This window comes from Rattus norvegicus, chromosome 6, assembly GCF_021556685.1.
Source record: "Rattus norvegicus strain SHRSP/BbbUtx chromosome 6, alternate assembly SHRSP_T2T, whole genome shotgun sequence".
Classification (NCBI taxonomy): Eukaryota; Metazoa; Chordata; class Mammalia; order Rodentia; family Muridae; genus Rattus; species Rattus norvegicus.
Genome location: NC_141539.1, coordinates 42,399,371 through 42,417,605, shown reverse-complemented (window position 1 = coordinate 42,417,605; position 18,235 = coordinate 42,399,371). Strand labels below are relative to the sequence as shown.

Below are 18,235 nucleotides of genomic sequence, written 5' to 3'. Positions count from 1 at the left end.
TATAAAGGCAGTGACATTAAAAATAACATTTCTAACCCCCACATCTGAATTCTGTGTTTCAATTACAAAAATATATGAAATTCCTGAAGTGTTATCAGACACTGTAGAGCCTACGTTTCCCGTATACATTTCATGTCAGTCATTACCTACTCTGCACCGCTGTCCCGCTCTGTTGGGGAACCGCCATGCAGTGGCACAACCACCGAGCACACTGCAGTTCTGGAGCACAAGATGACCACCTCAGGCCTCTTTCCATATAGGACATTTGTTTGCTACTTTAAACCACAGACTGCTCTTCTTGGAGTATTTATGAAACACACACACACACACACACACACACACACACACACACACACAAATAAGCAAATGGCGCCTTATTTTTCTCATCTACAAGATAAGATATTACTGCACCCTTCAATGTGGGTACAGGAAAAGAGTAAAGCCATTGCTCTACACGGAAAGCTTATGTTACCTCACCACAAAAACTAGGACGGAAGTTTATGTGGAGTAAAAACATACAGAAAAAAAAAAACAAAACGACAACAACAACAACAGAGACACAGAAGGGAAAATATGAAACAAGATCCTGGGGCTCCGTGGAGATAGAGCTCACGGTCTTGAATAGGCAAGAATTCTACCCTGGAGTGAAAGCCCAGCCCGATTAAAAGCCTTCTGTAGCTAAGTAGTTTAGGAGATTCTGATTACACTGTAGAATTTCAGCATCTACTGTACACACACACACACACACAACACACACACACACACTTACATACACACACACACAGACACACACACACACATACATACACACACATACACACACACAGACACACACACCACATACACACACACACACACACACAGACACACACACCACATACACACACACACCACACACACGATGTAAAGTGAGGGAGAGAAGCTGTCACACAGGCACTTTCTTAGTAAAAGAATTACATTAATGAGTTAAAAAAAATCAGTGACAGTTCAGAGAAATAGTTTTTCTAAAGCAGAGGAGGTAAAGGACATATATAAACATCTTCAAAATAATATGAAAAATACTATCATTAATTTGGAACTGACAAACTGACAAAGATTTACTCAAGGTTATAAAGTGACTGATAAAATAAGCATATATGGAGTAAAACAAATTATCAATAGAGTTAGAAAATGACAAAAGTAGCTAGCCTTTCTAGTTTCTTATTTTGAACAGGGTGCCATTCCTAACTACCTTTCTGCATTAATTTCTAAGTCCTCCTAAGAACCCTGCAAGACTAATTCCAGTATTATTCCTATTTTGCATAATGAAGAATCTGAGTCACTGGGGATTCACGTGACTTGCTCATGGTGGTAGAGCTAGAAAGTCATGAGGCCAGGACTACAATCTGGGCCCCTGGCTGCAAGGCCTAAATCAGGCGCATGAGCTCTGGAGGTCCTGGAAGTGTGTGCACATGCAGGAAGACCCAGGGAACTGAGGCAAGACATGGTAGCCAATAGCTTATAAGGGAAGAAACCCAGTATGTGAAAGCTCGACACAGACCCCAGATAAGAGCAGCCTGGGCAAGCATCTGAAGCAGAAGCCAAGCCTTGATATCTCATCTGACCCACTGCCTCTTATTCTCCCCTCCCTGACACTAAAGAGCCACTTCTAATATCAATGATGTAGAAATTGTATTTAGTCATCTATACTCAGAACTGAAAGTCTTTCTGCATGAAGAGTAACAGAAAAGTCTTTTGCTTTCCACTCAATCTCATTTCTACCTCATATCAAGCCACAATTGTTTGTTTTAAGTCAAAGAATCTCACTGTACACCTAGCTATTTTCTAATTCCTAGGTTCAAGCAATGTCTCTGTCTGTGCATCCCAAGTGACTGGGAACCCAGGTGGTGCCACCATGCCATACCTATTCTTCTATCATGAACTGAACCAGCTGCCGTACAGATTAGCCATATTCAAACTAGTTACTACTTGCTATCTATAGTAAGTTTGTTCCAAGGTCAGGTAGATAACAAAACTGCAGATGTACAAGTCTTTTATATAGAATGATTATCAACTTTACATATAAAATATAAATACATATACCCTGGTCCAGATTTTATTTCATCTATGACTACATGTAACAGTAAAATGTGGATGTTATACCGGAATAAATCCAAAAGAGAAATTTTACATGTTTAGTAAATATAAAGATTTTCTTCAACCATCTGTGATCCAAGCCTAGCTAAATCCAGTCAGTTAATACAAAGGACAAAAATCTGCAGTACAGAGGTCACATTATATTTCTCCCCTAGCATGTTGTAAGGCTGATGATGTCTCCTTGTATTATCCATATTTCACCCAGGATATGATCTCAAGGACTCAGTCTGCTCAGATCTAATTTCAATAGGAAATTCCTAGGTGCTATGGTTCCTGATGCGTATCTTGCACAGACTAGCCTAGTGAGAACTGGTTTACTACTTTAAGAAAGATCCTATTTATCTGGGTATCTCTGTTTGACTGTGATATTTTCCTCTCAAACCAGTATGCACATCTTTCTTAAAACAAGATATTATATACAAAAATCACAGCACTCAGAAGATACTGTTGGCTCTTGTGTGTGAAGACCCCTACATGATGTGTCAACTTACAGCCTAGGAGACACATTTTCTTGCTCTCATCATTCCTTCCTTGGTATCATTTTAGTAGCCACTCAACCATCACTCTTTTCTCTCAAACCAAAAGAACATCCACCCAGAAGTACTAAAAAGTCAATGAACTGAAACTCCCACAATCAACAGCAGGCTATCCACTGTGCTGTACAGCAGCAATCAAACCTAACAGAATCAGAACTTAGAGAAATAAATTCCTAAAATTACACACTATGGGGGCTGGAGACATGGATCAGCAGTTAAGAGCATTGGCTGCTCTTCCAGAGGTCGAGGTCTCGAGTTCCCAGCAACTGCATGGTGTCTCAAAACCATCTGCAATGGAATCTGATGCCCTCTTCCTGTGTGTGAAGACAGCGACAGTGTACTCACATACATAAAATAAATAAATCTTCAAAAAAATTTACACACTATGAACAACTAGAAAAAATAATCTGATAAAACATTTAGAGAGCATCAAAGAATCAACCAAGAGAAACATGAAATAATAGGATATAAAAATTAACGTAGAAACTCAAGTTTTTATAAACACAAATACAAAATAGTTGAAGGAAATGAAGGTAGAGAAAACTCTATGACAGAAACAGAATACTGAAAATATAATTGTATAACAATGGTGACACCTCAGGTCGCTAGGATAAAAATAAACCGCTTAATAAATTTTGCTTAGTAGCTATTTAAGACAGTATAAAAACATATCTATAACTCACACTACATAAAAGAACAAATGCCAAATATATTAGGAATTTTGATTAAAAAGAATAAATCTATAAAAAGAAAGGGAAGGAAAAGTTTACTGTAAATGTTAAGTGGGAAAATACTTATCAACATGACTCAAAACAACAGTATCTGGCTGATGACTATGATGACGCGGAAATTAAAAGTAAAACTTCACATGATAGCGAGTAAGTAAAGACATAATAAGAGAAGCAGGTACAAAAAATCTGTCAAAGCATGGAGAAGTCACGGGCGATTTCTGAGAATATCTTAAGAAATAGGACCTAAAGGGAGCAGTTACTTATCAAGTAAATGAGAAGTAGGGATAGTCACTTGTTCATGAAGAAATTAGTCCACTATCACAGAAAGCCAAAATAGAGTCCTGGTGAGGTAAAGAGTTAAGTTCCCGGTGAATGGCCTCATGTGTTCTGAAGAGACACAGGGATGAAGAAGCAGACTGGAAACAAAGACCCATCCCAAGCCACTCCAATGCTGGCCAGCACACAATCACAAGCCACTCAGAACATGTCCATAGACTATGACACCGTAAACCCTGTGTGGCAGAGAGGTAACACTGAGATATACGGAGGCGGTCCTGGAAAAAAAGATCCTAGCATCCCTGTTACCTGCCCAGTACCCATGTGTTTGAAGAAAGGCAAATGGCAACATATTTTATTCAAAAACACATGTTAAAGGTCCAGGTAAAAACAACAAAAAGCTGACTACACACAAAGGATTTACAAGATCCCATATGAAAGAACTATCACAAACAAGACTGCAGGAAGAACTTAAAGTCAACTCTTCTTCCCTTATAAAACATTCATGGTCAACCCACCCAGCACGGAGTACAGTATTGCACTGCCCTAAGTGCCCACCAAGGCTCACCCCAAATGCCAAACCAGGCACTGGTTGATCATGAGAAGATGGAAATCTTTAAATATTGAATAAGCAGAGGCACTGCAGACAAGTGACCCTCTCATAAACCCAGCAATGCTTTTCCTTCATGTTTGGGTTACTCAAAGACATGACTGTTTACTGTAGAGAGGTGCTAATGGAGGCCAGGACGAAGAAGCAGGCTCAGTCGTAACTAACAACTGGAAGAAGTCTGAAGTGCCTTTGGCTTAGTCTCATGACAGTGCCCCAGGGACTGTGGCACCTTGTTTAAAGTCCAACTCCAGTGAAATGGGAATCACTACATTGCCTGAAATAGTATATTTTATCTGTAACAAGTTTAAGAGATTTCCACAATGCAAAAGTATTTGCACCTAACAAAATGGCTTTCCTTCAACCAATTCCAAACAATACAGAAACCGAGTTTCAACATGCAGTTTTCTGCTGCTATAGGAAGCACTGGGGTGACTGAGGATATTATTAGGAGAACTTAGAGACCTTCATAAACTTTTCAGATGTCCCTGAGAGAAGAGACTTTTGCTTATTGGTGACAGCGTAAATATGCTGGGTAAGAACACAGTGCACACTTGGAAGACCTAGGCAATCTCATGGACATTTTACAGTGGTACAAAGCCCCCTCCCCTTCCTACACTTACTAAAGAAACTGAGCAAGTCAACTTCAGTGAAATACCTTCAGCTAGCGTTCTAGACTGCCAACTACAGGCTTTAGTACGAACACACTAGAAGTGTGGAATGAATGAGTCAAAATAGCCCCAATTATGTAAACTTTTGAGAAAACGTACATCAACAATGTTCAAACTTTTTAAATGTGAAATGGCAATTATTTTCTACTTGCAGGGCTTTCTCTGTGAAGCTAATTATAAAAATGTATAACTAAAGCAAATGTTCAGACTAAAGAAAGAAGTGAAGAGGATATGCTACTTACATCTGGTTTAGAATGCTGAAATATCTTCAAGGGAAGTTTCAAGTCTCCCTTAGCTAAAGTTACTAGATATTCTCTTAGTAGCTCGTTGGCCGCACCAGCAGACTGTTTCTCACAGCGGTGGAGAAAAGGAACCATCCACTGGTAGGCACTGGTCACGTAGTTGTCCTCAGAACACTGTAAGCATAATTAACCACGGAAATTCAATATGGTACGGTAACAGGCAAGTCAGCCCCATCCTTTTTAAAGCATGGCAGCTCCCTTACTCACTTTAGGCCTAATTGCTAGCAGGAGAGTGTGTTACCTTCTCCTAGGGTTGGTAGACTACAGTAGCCACAAGTCTGCACCCATCTCTGCAGACTGGAACTGGCTTAGGGTCCCCATAGGCTTAGACCCACCTCAAGCAGACATTCACATTATGGCTACTACTCCGCCAAAGGCCCTCCATTGCAGACAGTTTTTATGCAGAGAAAGCCAAAACAAGAGCATGTGAAGAGCTGAGAGAGACATTTGAGACCAAGGGAAAAAGGATTAAGGGATGACAGCACGTAGATGCTGAGGCAGATGAGTAGACAGGCCAGAGAGAAGAGCCACTGGGAATACCACCTCGCTAATAAAGTCTCCAAGCTTTTCTTTTTTTTAAAACAAAATTAGTACTTTTTTATTACAGAATAGAGAGTACAAATAAATGTAAAGTGTGCATGCAGTCAACAGCAATGTACAAGCAATATCTATGTTTTGAATAATTGTCTTGGGCAGGCCAGAATCCAGCTAGACATGCAATATGTGCATATCAAAATCCATATTGTGTTCATCATATGAAAGCAAGTGAAAATATATATGTATATACTAAATATATACTTATGTATATAGATTTATATACTGTTTTAAATATATTAACTAATATATTAAATGTTGATTTTGTCTTTGTCAGATTCTGGTGACTCAGGCCTGGAGACACTAAAAATATCCTGACATGGTATTTGGGGAGGTACTTGGAGTAGAATTTGGGGTTTAGAAGATTTCTGGGGCACACTTTTCTCTGAGAGTAGTTTTAAAATCTCTGCCAGACCCTGTGAGAGAGAGACCCAACCGCCTGGTCAGGTGGGCACTCCTGAGGCTACAGAGCGGAAGAGACCACCAACACTGCCCACTCCTGCCCACATCCCTGGCCCAAGAGGAATCTGTACAAGGCCTCTGGGCTCCCGTGGGGGAGGGCCCAGGAGCGGCAGGACCCCTGCCTGAAACACCGCCGGACCCTGAAGGAAACAGACCGGATAAACAGTTCTCTGCACCCAAATCCCGTGGGAGGGAGAGCTAAACCTTCAGAGAGGCAGACAAGCCTGGGAAACCAGAAGAGACTGCTCTCTGCACACACATCTCGGACGCCAGAGGAAAACGCCAAAGGCCATCTGGAAAACTGGTGCACTGAAGCTCCCGGAAGAGGCGGCGCATATCTTCCTGGTTGCTGCCGCTGCAGAGAGCCCGTGGGCAGCACCCCAAAAGCGAACTTGAGCCTCGGGACCACAGGTAAGACCAAATTTTCTGCTGCAAGAAAGCTGCTTGGTGAACTCAAGACACAGGCCCACAGGAACAGCTGAAGACCTGTAGAGAGGAAAAACTACACGCCCGAAAGCAGAACACTCTGTCCCCATAACTGACTGAAAGAGAGGAAAACAGGTCTACAGCACTCCTGACACACAGGCTTATAGGACAGTCTACCCACTGTCAGAAATAGCAGAACAAAGTAACACTAGAGATAATCTGATGGTGAGAGGCAAGCGCAGGAACCCAAGCAACAGAAACCAAGACTACATGGCATCATCAGAGCCCAATTCTCCCACCAAAACAAACATGGAATATCCAAACACACCAGAAAAGCAAGATCTAGTTTCAAAATCATATTTGATCATGATGCTGGAGGACTTCAAGAAAGACGTGAAGAACTCCCTTAGGGAAACACAGGAAAACATTAATAAACAAATAGAAGCCTACAGAGAAGAATCGCAAAAATCCCTGAAAGAATCGCAAAAATCCCTGAAAGAATCGCAAAAATCCCTGAAAGAATTCCAGGAAAACACAATCAAACAGTTGAAGGAATTAAAAATGGAAATAGAAGCAATCAAGAAAGAACACATGAAACAAACTGAAAGAACAGAACCACATGATCATTTCATTAGACGCTGAGAAAGCATTTGACAAAATTCAACACCCCTTCATGATAAAAGTCCTGGAAAGAATAGGAATTCAAGGCCCATACCTAAACATAGTAAAAGCCATATACAGCAAACCAGTTGCTAACATTAAACTAAATGGAGAGAAACTTGAAGCAATCCCACTAAAATCAGGGACTAGACAAGGCTGCCCACTCTCTCCCTACTTATTCAATATAGTTCTTGAAGTTCTAGCCAGAGCAATCAGACAACAAAAGGAGGTCAAGGGGATACAGATCGGAAAAGAAGAAGTCAAAATATCACTATTTGCAGATGATATGATAGTATACTTAAGTGATCCCAAAAGTTCCACCAGAGAACTACTAAAGCTGATAAACAACTTCAGCAAAGTGGCTGGGTATAAAATTAACTCAAATAAATCAGTTGCCTTCCTCTATACAAAAGAGAAACAAGCCGAGAAAGAAATTAGGGAAACGACACCCTTCATAATAGACCCAAATAATATAAAGTACCTCGGTGTGACTTTAACCAAGCAAGTAAAAGATCTGTACAATAAGAACTTCAAGACACTGAGGAAAGAAATTGAAGAAGACCTCAGAAGATGGAAAGATCTCCCATGCTCATGGATTGGCAGGATTAATATAGTAAAAATGGCCATTTTACCAAAAGCAATCTACAGATTCAATGCAATCCCCATCAAAATACCAATCCAATTCTTCAAAGAGTTAGACAGAACAATTTGCAAATTCATCTGGAATAACAAAAAACCCAGGATAGCTAAAGCTATCCTCAACAATAAAAGGACTTCAGGGGGAATCACTATCCCTGAACTCAAGCAGTATTACAGAGCAATAGTGATAAAAACTGCATGGTATTGGTACAGGGACAGACAGATAGACCAATGGAATAGAATTGAAGACCCAGAAATGAACCCACACACCTATGGTCACTTGATTTTTGACAAAGGAGCCAAAACCATCCAATGGAAAAAAGATAGCATTTTCAGCAAATGGTGCTGGTTCAACTGGAGGGCAACATGTAGAAGAATGCAGATCGATCCATCCTTATCACCCTGTACAAAGCTTAAGTCCAAGTGGATCAAGGACCTCCACATCAAACCAGACACACTCAAACTAATAGAAGAAAAACTAGGGAAGCATCCGGAACACATGGGCACTGGAAAAAATTTCCTGAACAAAACACCAATGGCTTATGCTCTAAGATCAAGAATCGACAAATGGGATCTCATAAAACTGCAAAGCTTCTGTAAGGCAAAGGACACTGTGGTTAGGACAAAACGGCAACCAACAGATTGGGAAAAGATCTTTACCAATCCTACAACAGATAGAGGCCTTATATCCAAAATATACAAAGAACTCAAGAAGTTAGACCGCAGGGAAACAAATAACCCTATTAAAAAATGGGGTTCAGAGCTAAACAAAGAATTCACAGCTGAGGAATGCCGAATGGCTGAGAAACACCTAAAGAAATGTTCAACATCTTTAGTCATAAGGGAAATGCAAATCAAAACAACCCTGAGATTTCACCTCACACCAGTGAGAATGGCTAAGATCAAAAACTCAGGTGACAGCAGATGCTGGCGAAGATGTGGAGAAAGAGGAACACTCCTCCATTGTTGGTGGGGTTGCAGACTGGTAAAACCATTCTGGAAATCAGTCTGGAGGTTCCTCAGAAAATTGGACATTGAACTGCCTGAGGATCCAGCTATACCTCTCTTGGGCATATACCCAAAAGATGCCTCAACATATAAAAGAGACACGTGCTCCACTATGTTCATCGCAGCCTTATTTATAATAGCCAGAAGCTGGAAAGAACCCAGATGCCCTTCAACAGAGGAATGGATACAGAAAATGTGGTACATCTACACAATGGAATATTACTCAGCTATCAAAAACAACGAGTTTATGAAATTCGTAGGCAAATGGTTGGAACTGGAAAATATCATCCTGAGTGAGCTAACCCAATCACAGAAAGACATACATGGTATGCACTCATTGATAAGTGGCTATTAGCCCAAATGCTTGAATTACCCTAGATGCCTAGAACAAACGAAACTCAAGACGGATGATCAAAATGTGAATGCTTCACTCCTTCTTTAAATGAGGAAAAAGAATACCCTTGGCAGGGAAGGGAGAGGCAAAGATTAAAACAGAGACTGAAGGAACACCCATTCAGAGCCTGCCCCACATGTGGCCCATACATATACAGCCACCCAATTAGACAAGATGGATGAAGCAAAGAAGTGCAGACCGACAGGAGCCGGATGTAGATCTCTCCTGAGAGACACAGCCAGAATACAGCAAATACAGAGGCGAATGCCAGCAGCAAACCACTGAACTGAGAATAGGTCCCCCGTTGAAGGAATCAGAGAAAGAACTGGAAGAGCTTGAAGGGGCTCGAGACCCCAAAAGTACAACAATGTCAAGCAACCAGAGCTTTCAGGGACTAAGCCACTACCTAAAGACTATACATGGACTGACCCTGGACTCTGACCCCATAGGTAGCAATGAATATCCTAGTAAGAGCACCAGTGGAAGGGGAAGCCCTGGGTCCTGCTAAGACTGAACCCCCAGTGAACTAGACTATGGGGGGGAGGGCGGCAATGTGGGGAGGGTTGGGAGGGAAACACCCATAAGGAAGGGGAGGGGGGAGGGGGATGTTTGCCTGGAAACCAGGAAAGGGAATAACACTCGAAATGTATATAAGAAATACTCAAGTTAATAAAAAAATAAAAATAAATAAATAAATAAATAAATAAAATCTCTGCCACCTGCTTTTTCAGGGCAGTCATTCTGCAGCTCAGCAGCTAGATGTCCTCTTTGAGTTCATGGTTTACCTCCTGCAGTGTGGTTTGTAAGGCCTGCTCGGGAATGGGGTAGAAGGATGTTTGGCATCAGCCTGGCTGGGACTGTGTTCTAGAGGACTTCTGGCCTCACCAGCTTTATCCAAACAAAGGTCACTTTTTTGTAATCCCACTGTCACCAGAATCTGTTTTCCTTAGGGGTTCTTGGTCACACTGTTCTCTGAGTCACTGCCCTTGGGGTCCTCTGACAACAGCCCCATGGACTCGGCTTTGGTGACATTATTCCACTCTTCCTTTTTCTCCTCGTGAGCCCCATGTTGTTCTTCAGTCTCAGCCACCCCTTCCCATTTCCGTTTTTCATTCTGATGGGGCTGTTGACCTTGAGAAATTTGGGTTCAGCACCACCATTGGACTTCAATTCCACGGCATCACGGTTGTTCTGCTTAAGAGACTCGCTGGTTTTCATGTAGGCCAGCGATGTCTGGATGGGGTTAATCTGTGACACAGTGACCACACTGGTACCTGTGATGGAGGCTCCGTTCTGCAAAGGGCAGCTCTCTACCTGAGGCTGGCTCCTCTCAGGGTCGCTCTGCACTGAGCCCTGGTTCCTCAGCTCCACCCAAGAGTTTCCTTACTGGGTGGTCCACGGGGATGCTCAGAGTCACCTCATTCTTCTGCCGAAGCTGCTCCTCCTCCTCCTTTTTCACATCACTAATTTTACGGAAAATGATCCGCTTCTTTTTCCTTGTTTCCCCTTTATGACATTTCCCCTTTATACATTATTTTATTCATCACTTCTAAAATTACAGCATCACTTCTCATAATTACCCTAGAATGTGGACCCACAACTTCTTTCTTTCTAGCTAGCTAGCTATTTTTGAGATATGGTCTTTCTACATAGCTACCATGCTGGTGGAACTTTCTATGTAGGCCAGGGTGCCCTCAAACTCACAGAGAGCTACATTCCTCTCTCTCCGCAGTGCTGGGATTAAAGGCCTGCTTAAGTACACGTGACATAAAATATACAACACTTTTTTTTTTTTTTTTTTTGCTGTTTCAAAAAGCTTTATTTTTACTTGGTCCAAAACTTGGGAGAGGCTCCAGGACTGTTACAAAGCTGCCTAGTGGCTTCAGAGGTTCACTCGGGTAGAGAGGCCGAGGTGGCTGGTGCAGAGCAGAGGAGGGAGCCCCTTGGAAGGCGCAGAGGCCTAGTCATGCTTGAGAGTGAGGCACTCAAGGAGATACTCGCCCAGAGATGGCTGGATCATGCCAGTCTGCGCTGGTTGTGGTCCTGCCACTCTACTGAGGTTGGTCAGGTGGTGGCCCATCTTCTTGATGAGCTTCAACTCCTTATCCAGGAAGTGGCTTTCAAGAAGTCATAGACGTGAGGGTCTGTACAGGCAGAACCCAGGGCATGCAGATCCAAGAGGGCCTGGTTCAGGTTCTTCTCCAGGGCCAAGGCAGCTTCCATGGCCTCCAGGGTTTTACCCCATTCGTCTTGAGATGGCTTCTGCACATCCTGGAATAGTGCACGGCCCCCGAGTTCGTTCTGCAACTTGAGGAAACGATCGGCGCCCTTGTGCTTCTCCTCGGCCAATTCTCGGAAGAAGTGGCCTACGCCCTCCAAAGCCACGTCGTCCTGATCGAAAAAGAAGCCCAGAGAGAGGTAGGTGTAGGAGGCCCGCAGGTGCAAGTTGACCAGGCGGGTCACGGCAGCTTCCACTTCGGTGGAATAATTCTGACGAATCTGAGAGGTCATGGCTGATCCATAGTATGGAGCTAACCGCAAAGACCGTACTGGCTGGTCCTAGGAGCCGAAGGCGGCAAGGAGATGGTACCAGAGGCTGCAACTGGAGAGACTTGTAAGGCGGCTGAAAGTTAATAAAGTGGGAGTCCCCGGGTCTGTTCCGTCCAAACACTGTTGAAACAAGATACAGGTCCGCGGGATTTCCAAAGTGCTGCTCCAAAATCTACCACTCTTAACAAGGGTGTCATACAACACAAACCAAGTCTCAGTGAATGGCTGCTAAGAAAAATGAAAGTATTGAGAAAAAGGACAATATGGCAGATGGAAATGAGGTGATACACAGAGAGGCAAAAAAAAGGGAAAGAAAGGGGAAAGCTGAGTCAGAGATAAAGAAAAAGCAAGGTACAAAAACAGCCAACAGTTCTGCATTCCTGCTGTAATTTACCCAGACATGTTACTTTGAAAACTGAGACACTACCCCCTCTTTACTACACTCCCATGATTGGCAGCCATTTCCTAGTTGGCTCGTGACACAGCGCTAGATGCCCGCAGCACGCACAGGCGATTCAGGTGACACTCACACGCTCCATCAGTAATCTCAGCTTCTCAAAGTCTTTCATCTGTTGCAGGTCTTTCAGAGTGAGGGTGAAGTCACAGCCTGCTTCATAAACCAGTGTTTCCAGTGTCACCAAATCGTCACAGAGAGTCAGCAAGCCAGGAATATGGCGCTCCATTCCAAGGCGAACGAGTGACAAGGCGCAGTCCACCTGAAATTGGAAAGGCACAGTAAGCTCCCAACTTGGTCAAGGTGAAAGCCCCCAGTGAAGAATCAAATATATACCCATCTGTGCGATTCCAAGTCAGGGTGCCTCTTACTACACAGTACTAGAGTTCTTTATCAAACATGTCAACATCAAACTGCTTTAAAATGTATCAGTCAGCAAGACGTCCTGATGGTTCAGATATGAAGGGAAAGAGAGTTGTCTTAATTCTTACAACAAAACACCAGCATACCAAAAGCAGAGGGAAATGGGGTGTGCACAGCAGTGAGAACGCCTAATTAGTTGCTACTTTCTCTACAGCACTGTGCTTCCAAAATAAAGCTTTGCTCCACAGGCTTTCCTGATCAGTGCCAAGCCATCTGCAGCCACTCAATAAATATTTATTTCTTAGCTAAAACAAAGAACAACACTTCCTTAGCCTGCGCAGTAGACTGACATTTATCTTCTATTCCCTGACCAAATTTACAAACTATCATCCTCCAGTTGAAGGGAAATCAGCAGCTGTAGCCACACTGCCCTTCGTCTCCTGTTCCTAGTCTACAATACACAAGGGGCCCAGAAGGAGATGACGCCAACATAGGTGTAAGAATACAAAGAACGGGCAGATGACGTCTCTGTCATCAAACAGTGAGGATAAAGGGACTGACACCTGACTAAAGTTTCCACTGAAGCATGTGCTGTGTGACTTTTCCCAGGGAAACAGAACAAGCATCCAGTCAGCCGAGGCAGGCACTGATGAGAGAAACACAGAAGAATTCTACCTGTGCCAAGCTTAGCAAACCACTGATTTTAACTGGAGCCCCTTACAGGAAAATAGGTCATTTAGAGCAACTACAGCAAAGTGCCTCCTGTTTCTAGCTCATGTGGAACTGTCTGTACATTATATAATACCATTGAAGGGCTGGGCCAGGAGGAAGTCTCCTCATCCACAAGGAAATGTGAGTGGGTCCACATCTCATATAGAGAACTATATCAGCTCTCATTTGAGAGTGGCAGTAACCATGCCATACCCAAATGACAGAGTTCCCCAGAAGCATGTCATAAACTCAGCACCAGCAATACTGACTGAAGAGTGGATTACTAAGAATGACAGACCAAAAACAGACTGAGAATAGACTGAGCATTCAGGAGAGCTGCGGCTCTTGGGGACAAGGAACCCTGCCAGAAATGCCCTGCTCGTTCACTTGCTGGTGTGTTCGCTTGTTCGCAGTGAGTAAATATTTGCTGGACACTCCCTGTGTGTTGGATAAAAGTAAAATGGCAGTGTAACTAAAGACATATGAGACAATGAACACAGCAGATCATTACAAGACATGGAATTCGGTAGGAACACATGAGTAGCATGTGTAAGGAGGATTCTAGAATGATCTCCTGGCTTCTCCTCTCAGGGAGAAGTCTGGAGCAAGAGAAGACTCGAAAGAAATAAGTCAATTCTGCACTGCACATGCATGTAAAGCAGCCTGTATAGCTCATGCAATGTCTTGTGCAAGAAGCCCAGATGAAGGTCTAAATGCAAGAAACCAACACCTACCATCAGAGCAATGTGCACGGCCTCCATGGACACTTGGGAACAAACATCATGGGGCAATATCTGAGAAGATCTAAATGGGCCACGAGCATGGACAAGATTAAGTGTCTACAACAGCAGCCCGGGCAACAGCAACAAACAGGGCCACATGAGCACACTAACGTGAACAGTCATGACAAGGCAAGAAAAGCCTGAGCTAGGTCAGAGCCCAGGAGGAAGAAATGCCTGCAAGAAATAGTGAACAGTACCACTGGAACAGGACAAAGGGGGCCACCCGCTTCACTGAGCATAGCTTCCAGACAGTGCCAGAAACATCCAGACGGAGAAATAAGGAGGAAGCAAAACCTGAGACCCTGACTCCAGTGGCAGTAACTAACCCTGTGCCAGCTACCAGGGAAACAGAAAGTGTAACAAAAGCCTTGAAGAGGACAGTTCCACTCTACATGTTACATGAATACACATTCTACATGTTACATGCAGACAAGTTCTACATGTTACATGCATACACATGAAGGAACTGAGCTTCCTGTCCCAAAAGGGAGTAGGAAGGAAGGAGAACAGCAGACCCAGTAAAGAAGTTAAGGTATGGGGAGAAGAAATGGCCTAAATACAGAAGTGTGGAAGTGTAGCACAGGGAAGAAACCAGTGTCTATAAACTCAGTGAGAGGCCCTTCCTCGGGGAAAGCCAGAAAGGCCCTGATGGAAGGAAGTTCTCAGAATCTCAAACAGGACACAAAGCAAAACCTTTTTCTCAGAGTAGTAAGGGGAATGACAAGGTAAGAGGAAGGTAGAGAAGAAGGACAAACACAGCAACAAAAAAGGCCCTCAAAGCCCCACAGGGCTGGACTGGCAGACAGCTGAGGAGAGGCAAGGAGTGAGCTCCATGGAGACCTCTATAAACACATCAAAGGAAGAGGGTCTGAGCGGGCAGAGCACCAGCAAAACCAGGACCTGCCCGTATTCAAAAACACTGGAAGCAAACAATTCACAACTGAAAGTGCATTTCTATCTTGATAACAACTAAAAACAAGAGCATCAGCCATTTGTGTTGCCATCTTCCCAGATATTTACTAACGTAAACATTTAAAGTCAAGCTACAAAATGTGAATGTCAAGTAGACAGCAGTGAAAGTAAGAGGAACATTCAACAAGCTGGAGCTCACGGGGTAAAAGTCACCACCATAAACATTTCCTACACCAAAAGGCTGGTTTTGCTGAAGGCATTTATAGGCACTAAGGAAAAGAAGTCCCACATCAATTAAACCTCTAAAAATGAAGACGATAAAATCGATGTCAGCAGATATCACTTTAATTGCATCACAGGCATGAAATATCAGTAACTTTCATGAAGCCAAAAAACAAAAACCATTATGAGTGTTTTTAAAAATGAAAAGACACAACAGGACTTAAGACAACTAAATACAACTTCGCCAAGCCCCTTTGCCTGATCATTAATATTTCAAGGGAACTGACGATGTCTAAGGAGTCCTTTCTCTTAACGGAGCAGCTTCAGACTCATAGTAAAACTAGGCAGAACAGTTTCCACATTAACTGGTAAAACCCATGCCCCACAGAGGAAGGCAGTAAGTCCCTACAACTGAAGACACCACACACTTCAAATACAGGACCTACCAGCTCCTATGCTAGAACTGACCTAAAAGCCTCTTCCTGGAGGACCGGCCTTCACAGCAGCAGAAGGCACCATGCAAGCTTCCAATGACCAGCATGACACAATAACCCTAAGGGCACAGTAGTGACACACGTACTTTGGAAGTAAGCAGAGCTTCTAACTAGAATGAAGACTCCCTCAACAAGAGGGAAATCATACTTAATATTGGAAACCTAGGGACGTTGTAGACCTTGAAGGAGAGCCTAGAACCTGCACTTTTCTAAACCAGTATAATCCCAAACAATAACAAGTTGCCCTCCCACCATATATAAGTGGAGTCCTCAGTCTCATCAAGGAGACTTGTCTCTGCAACAGATGGAGACCACGACAGAAAGCCACAGCTGAGAAGAGTGCAGAGTTGAGAAGGCAGAAGCCTAAAGAAACAGAAGGCACTTGGGACAGAATTCCTGAAAAGGCACAATCACAACCACCTGTGATTGTGCACTGTACCTGGGACTAACCAAACTTTTCTTTCTATGCTGATACAGTCCCTTAAACTAAGATAGTAATACATCCACTAGCTACCAAGAAAGTCAGAAACAATACATCACATAGTCTGCAGTTCACATTTTAAAGGATGATTTTGATCATCTTTTCTTGCATGTATTTTAAAAGTCTAAAAGTTATAAAAGCACTAAGGAATATTCCCTTCACCCTTAAACATTACTCCTGAGATTTAGGCGCTGGAACCACCGGCCCCACTGAGAACAGCGCTCCGTCCTCTCACCTGCCCGGCGTGGTGCTCTATGTCCTGTGCTCGGCTCCGATACCAGGCCATCGCCTTCTCCACGGTAAGCTGGGGTGTCCTGTACTGCAGAAGCTCGGGCTGCGCAGCGTACAGGAACTCACTGTCATCCTGCAGGCCCGGCTCCACCACCATTCTGCAAAGCATGACGGGAACAATTAACAACTGGAGTGCTGCAGAAAATGAGACCCTGGGATGAGAAGGAGCAAGTTAAAGACATGGGGTGTCTGTAGGAACAGGTACTTTCTCTCGTGCCCTCCAACCACATTCCATCCATATTCCAGGTCACTCTGATTTTGAATTCCTTTCATGAAACGGGGTCACTCTCTTTAAAAGAACATATTGTTGATAACCTAGAATCTCAGGGTGAAGTGCTTTAAAGAATATTTCAATCTGAAAATTCAAAGCCTTCCAATTCTAATTATTCTTAAATTTGTCTCCTCTATCATCTGTGTCTTTTCAGTGTCTATTAATTGAATAGTAGACTTGTCTTATTACATATTTGACATTATATTCTAGCTCTGTATATTTATTCTAGTTTCTAATTGATTGTTTCACCTTGATTCTGAGTCTGCCTTAGACTCCTGTCAAGTTTTTGCATACTGTTCTATTTCTGAACTCCCCGAGCAAGTTCTCTTAGTCCTGTACCTATTTTATACAATCCTATGTTATTGACTTAGGCTGTTTTAAGATTCTGTTCTTTTTCTTGACAACTTTATCTGCATCTGCAATGCATTATGGTCAGTCCATCCCTCTCTCCCTCCCACTGTAAAGTCCTTCTGTGGTGACTGAGATAACGAGGGCCATCATGTGGCCATGCAGTGGGTTGTCCACTAGAACATGCTGGCTATGATTTTTATTCATTTATTTTATTTGTACAAATCACAGCAACTTGCCTCCTGGATTACATTAGTCATAACTTTTGGAATTTTCTACTTTCTGCAGAATAGCTCCTCTTTATTGTCGCTGTTCCGCTATCTGTATGTTTTCCTCCTCACTTTGTTTCATCCAGCAGACTCTATCCTCAGATGTAAAGAAACCTCAATGGATGTGACAGGTCCTATCCGTTTGTTAGCTCCACTGTGTCCAGTTAGAGCCCAAACCGTTGAGGACCATACCTCAGGATCTAGAAGGTACTTCATTTCTCCAAAAAGAAAAGAAAAAAAAATCTATAAACTTCTACATGAAGGGGAGGCCAGCGGTGTACAATCTCTACGAGGCTGGATCTTTGGAGCACTACTTCATCATCCCCTCTCCAGACATCTTCCGGATGCTCTGCCTGACATCCAGCAAAATGGAGGACTGGGAACTCAACTAGCAGGCTGCAGGCCCAGAGGATAAGCACCTTGTCTCGTGGAGTGGAGGCAAAGGAGAAGGAACAGTAAAGGGCCCACCCCCATTTCTGATAAGAGGAGACTACAGGGATTCAAATGTGCCTCATACTGACAGTATCCCCACACCTCACTATTGCAACTCCCCCCACCTTGTATGCACTTGACACCTCCATAGGCTAAGGGTTTCCTAAGTACAGTCTTTGAAATATGAGAACTAAAATTTAACTAAGAATACAT

The 18,235-nt window shown here is 43.1% G+C and overlaps 1 protein-coding gene across 16 annotated transcripts in view; it reads right to left on the bottom strand.

The window, feature by feature from the left end:
* Positions 1–18,235, bottom strand: part of Nbas (NBAS subunit of NRZ tethering complex) — a 341,775-nt gene that overhangs the window by 231,258 nt on the left and 92,282 nt on the right. For all 16 annotated transcript variants that reach the window (NM_001427446.1, XM_087554759.1, XM_087554760.1 and 13 more), the window contains exons 23-25: positions 16,647–16,800; positions 12,523–12,708; positions 5,200–5,373 (exon numbers count right to left, since the gene is read on the bottom strand). In NM_001427446.1, the coding sequence (NP_001414375.1) occupies positions 5,200–5,373; positions 12,523–12,708; positions 16,647–16,800 (514 nt within the window). The remainder of the gene's footprint in view (positions 1–5,199; positions 5,374–12,522; positions 12,709–16,646; positions 16,801–18,235) is intronic.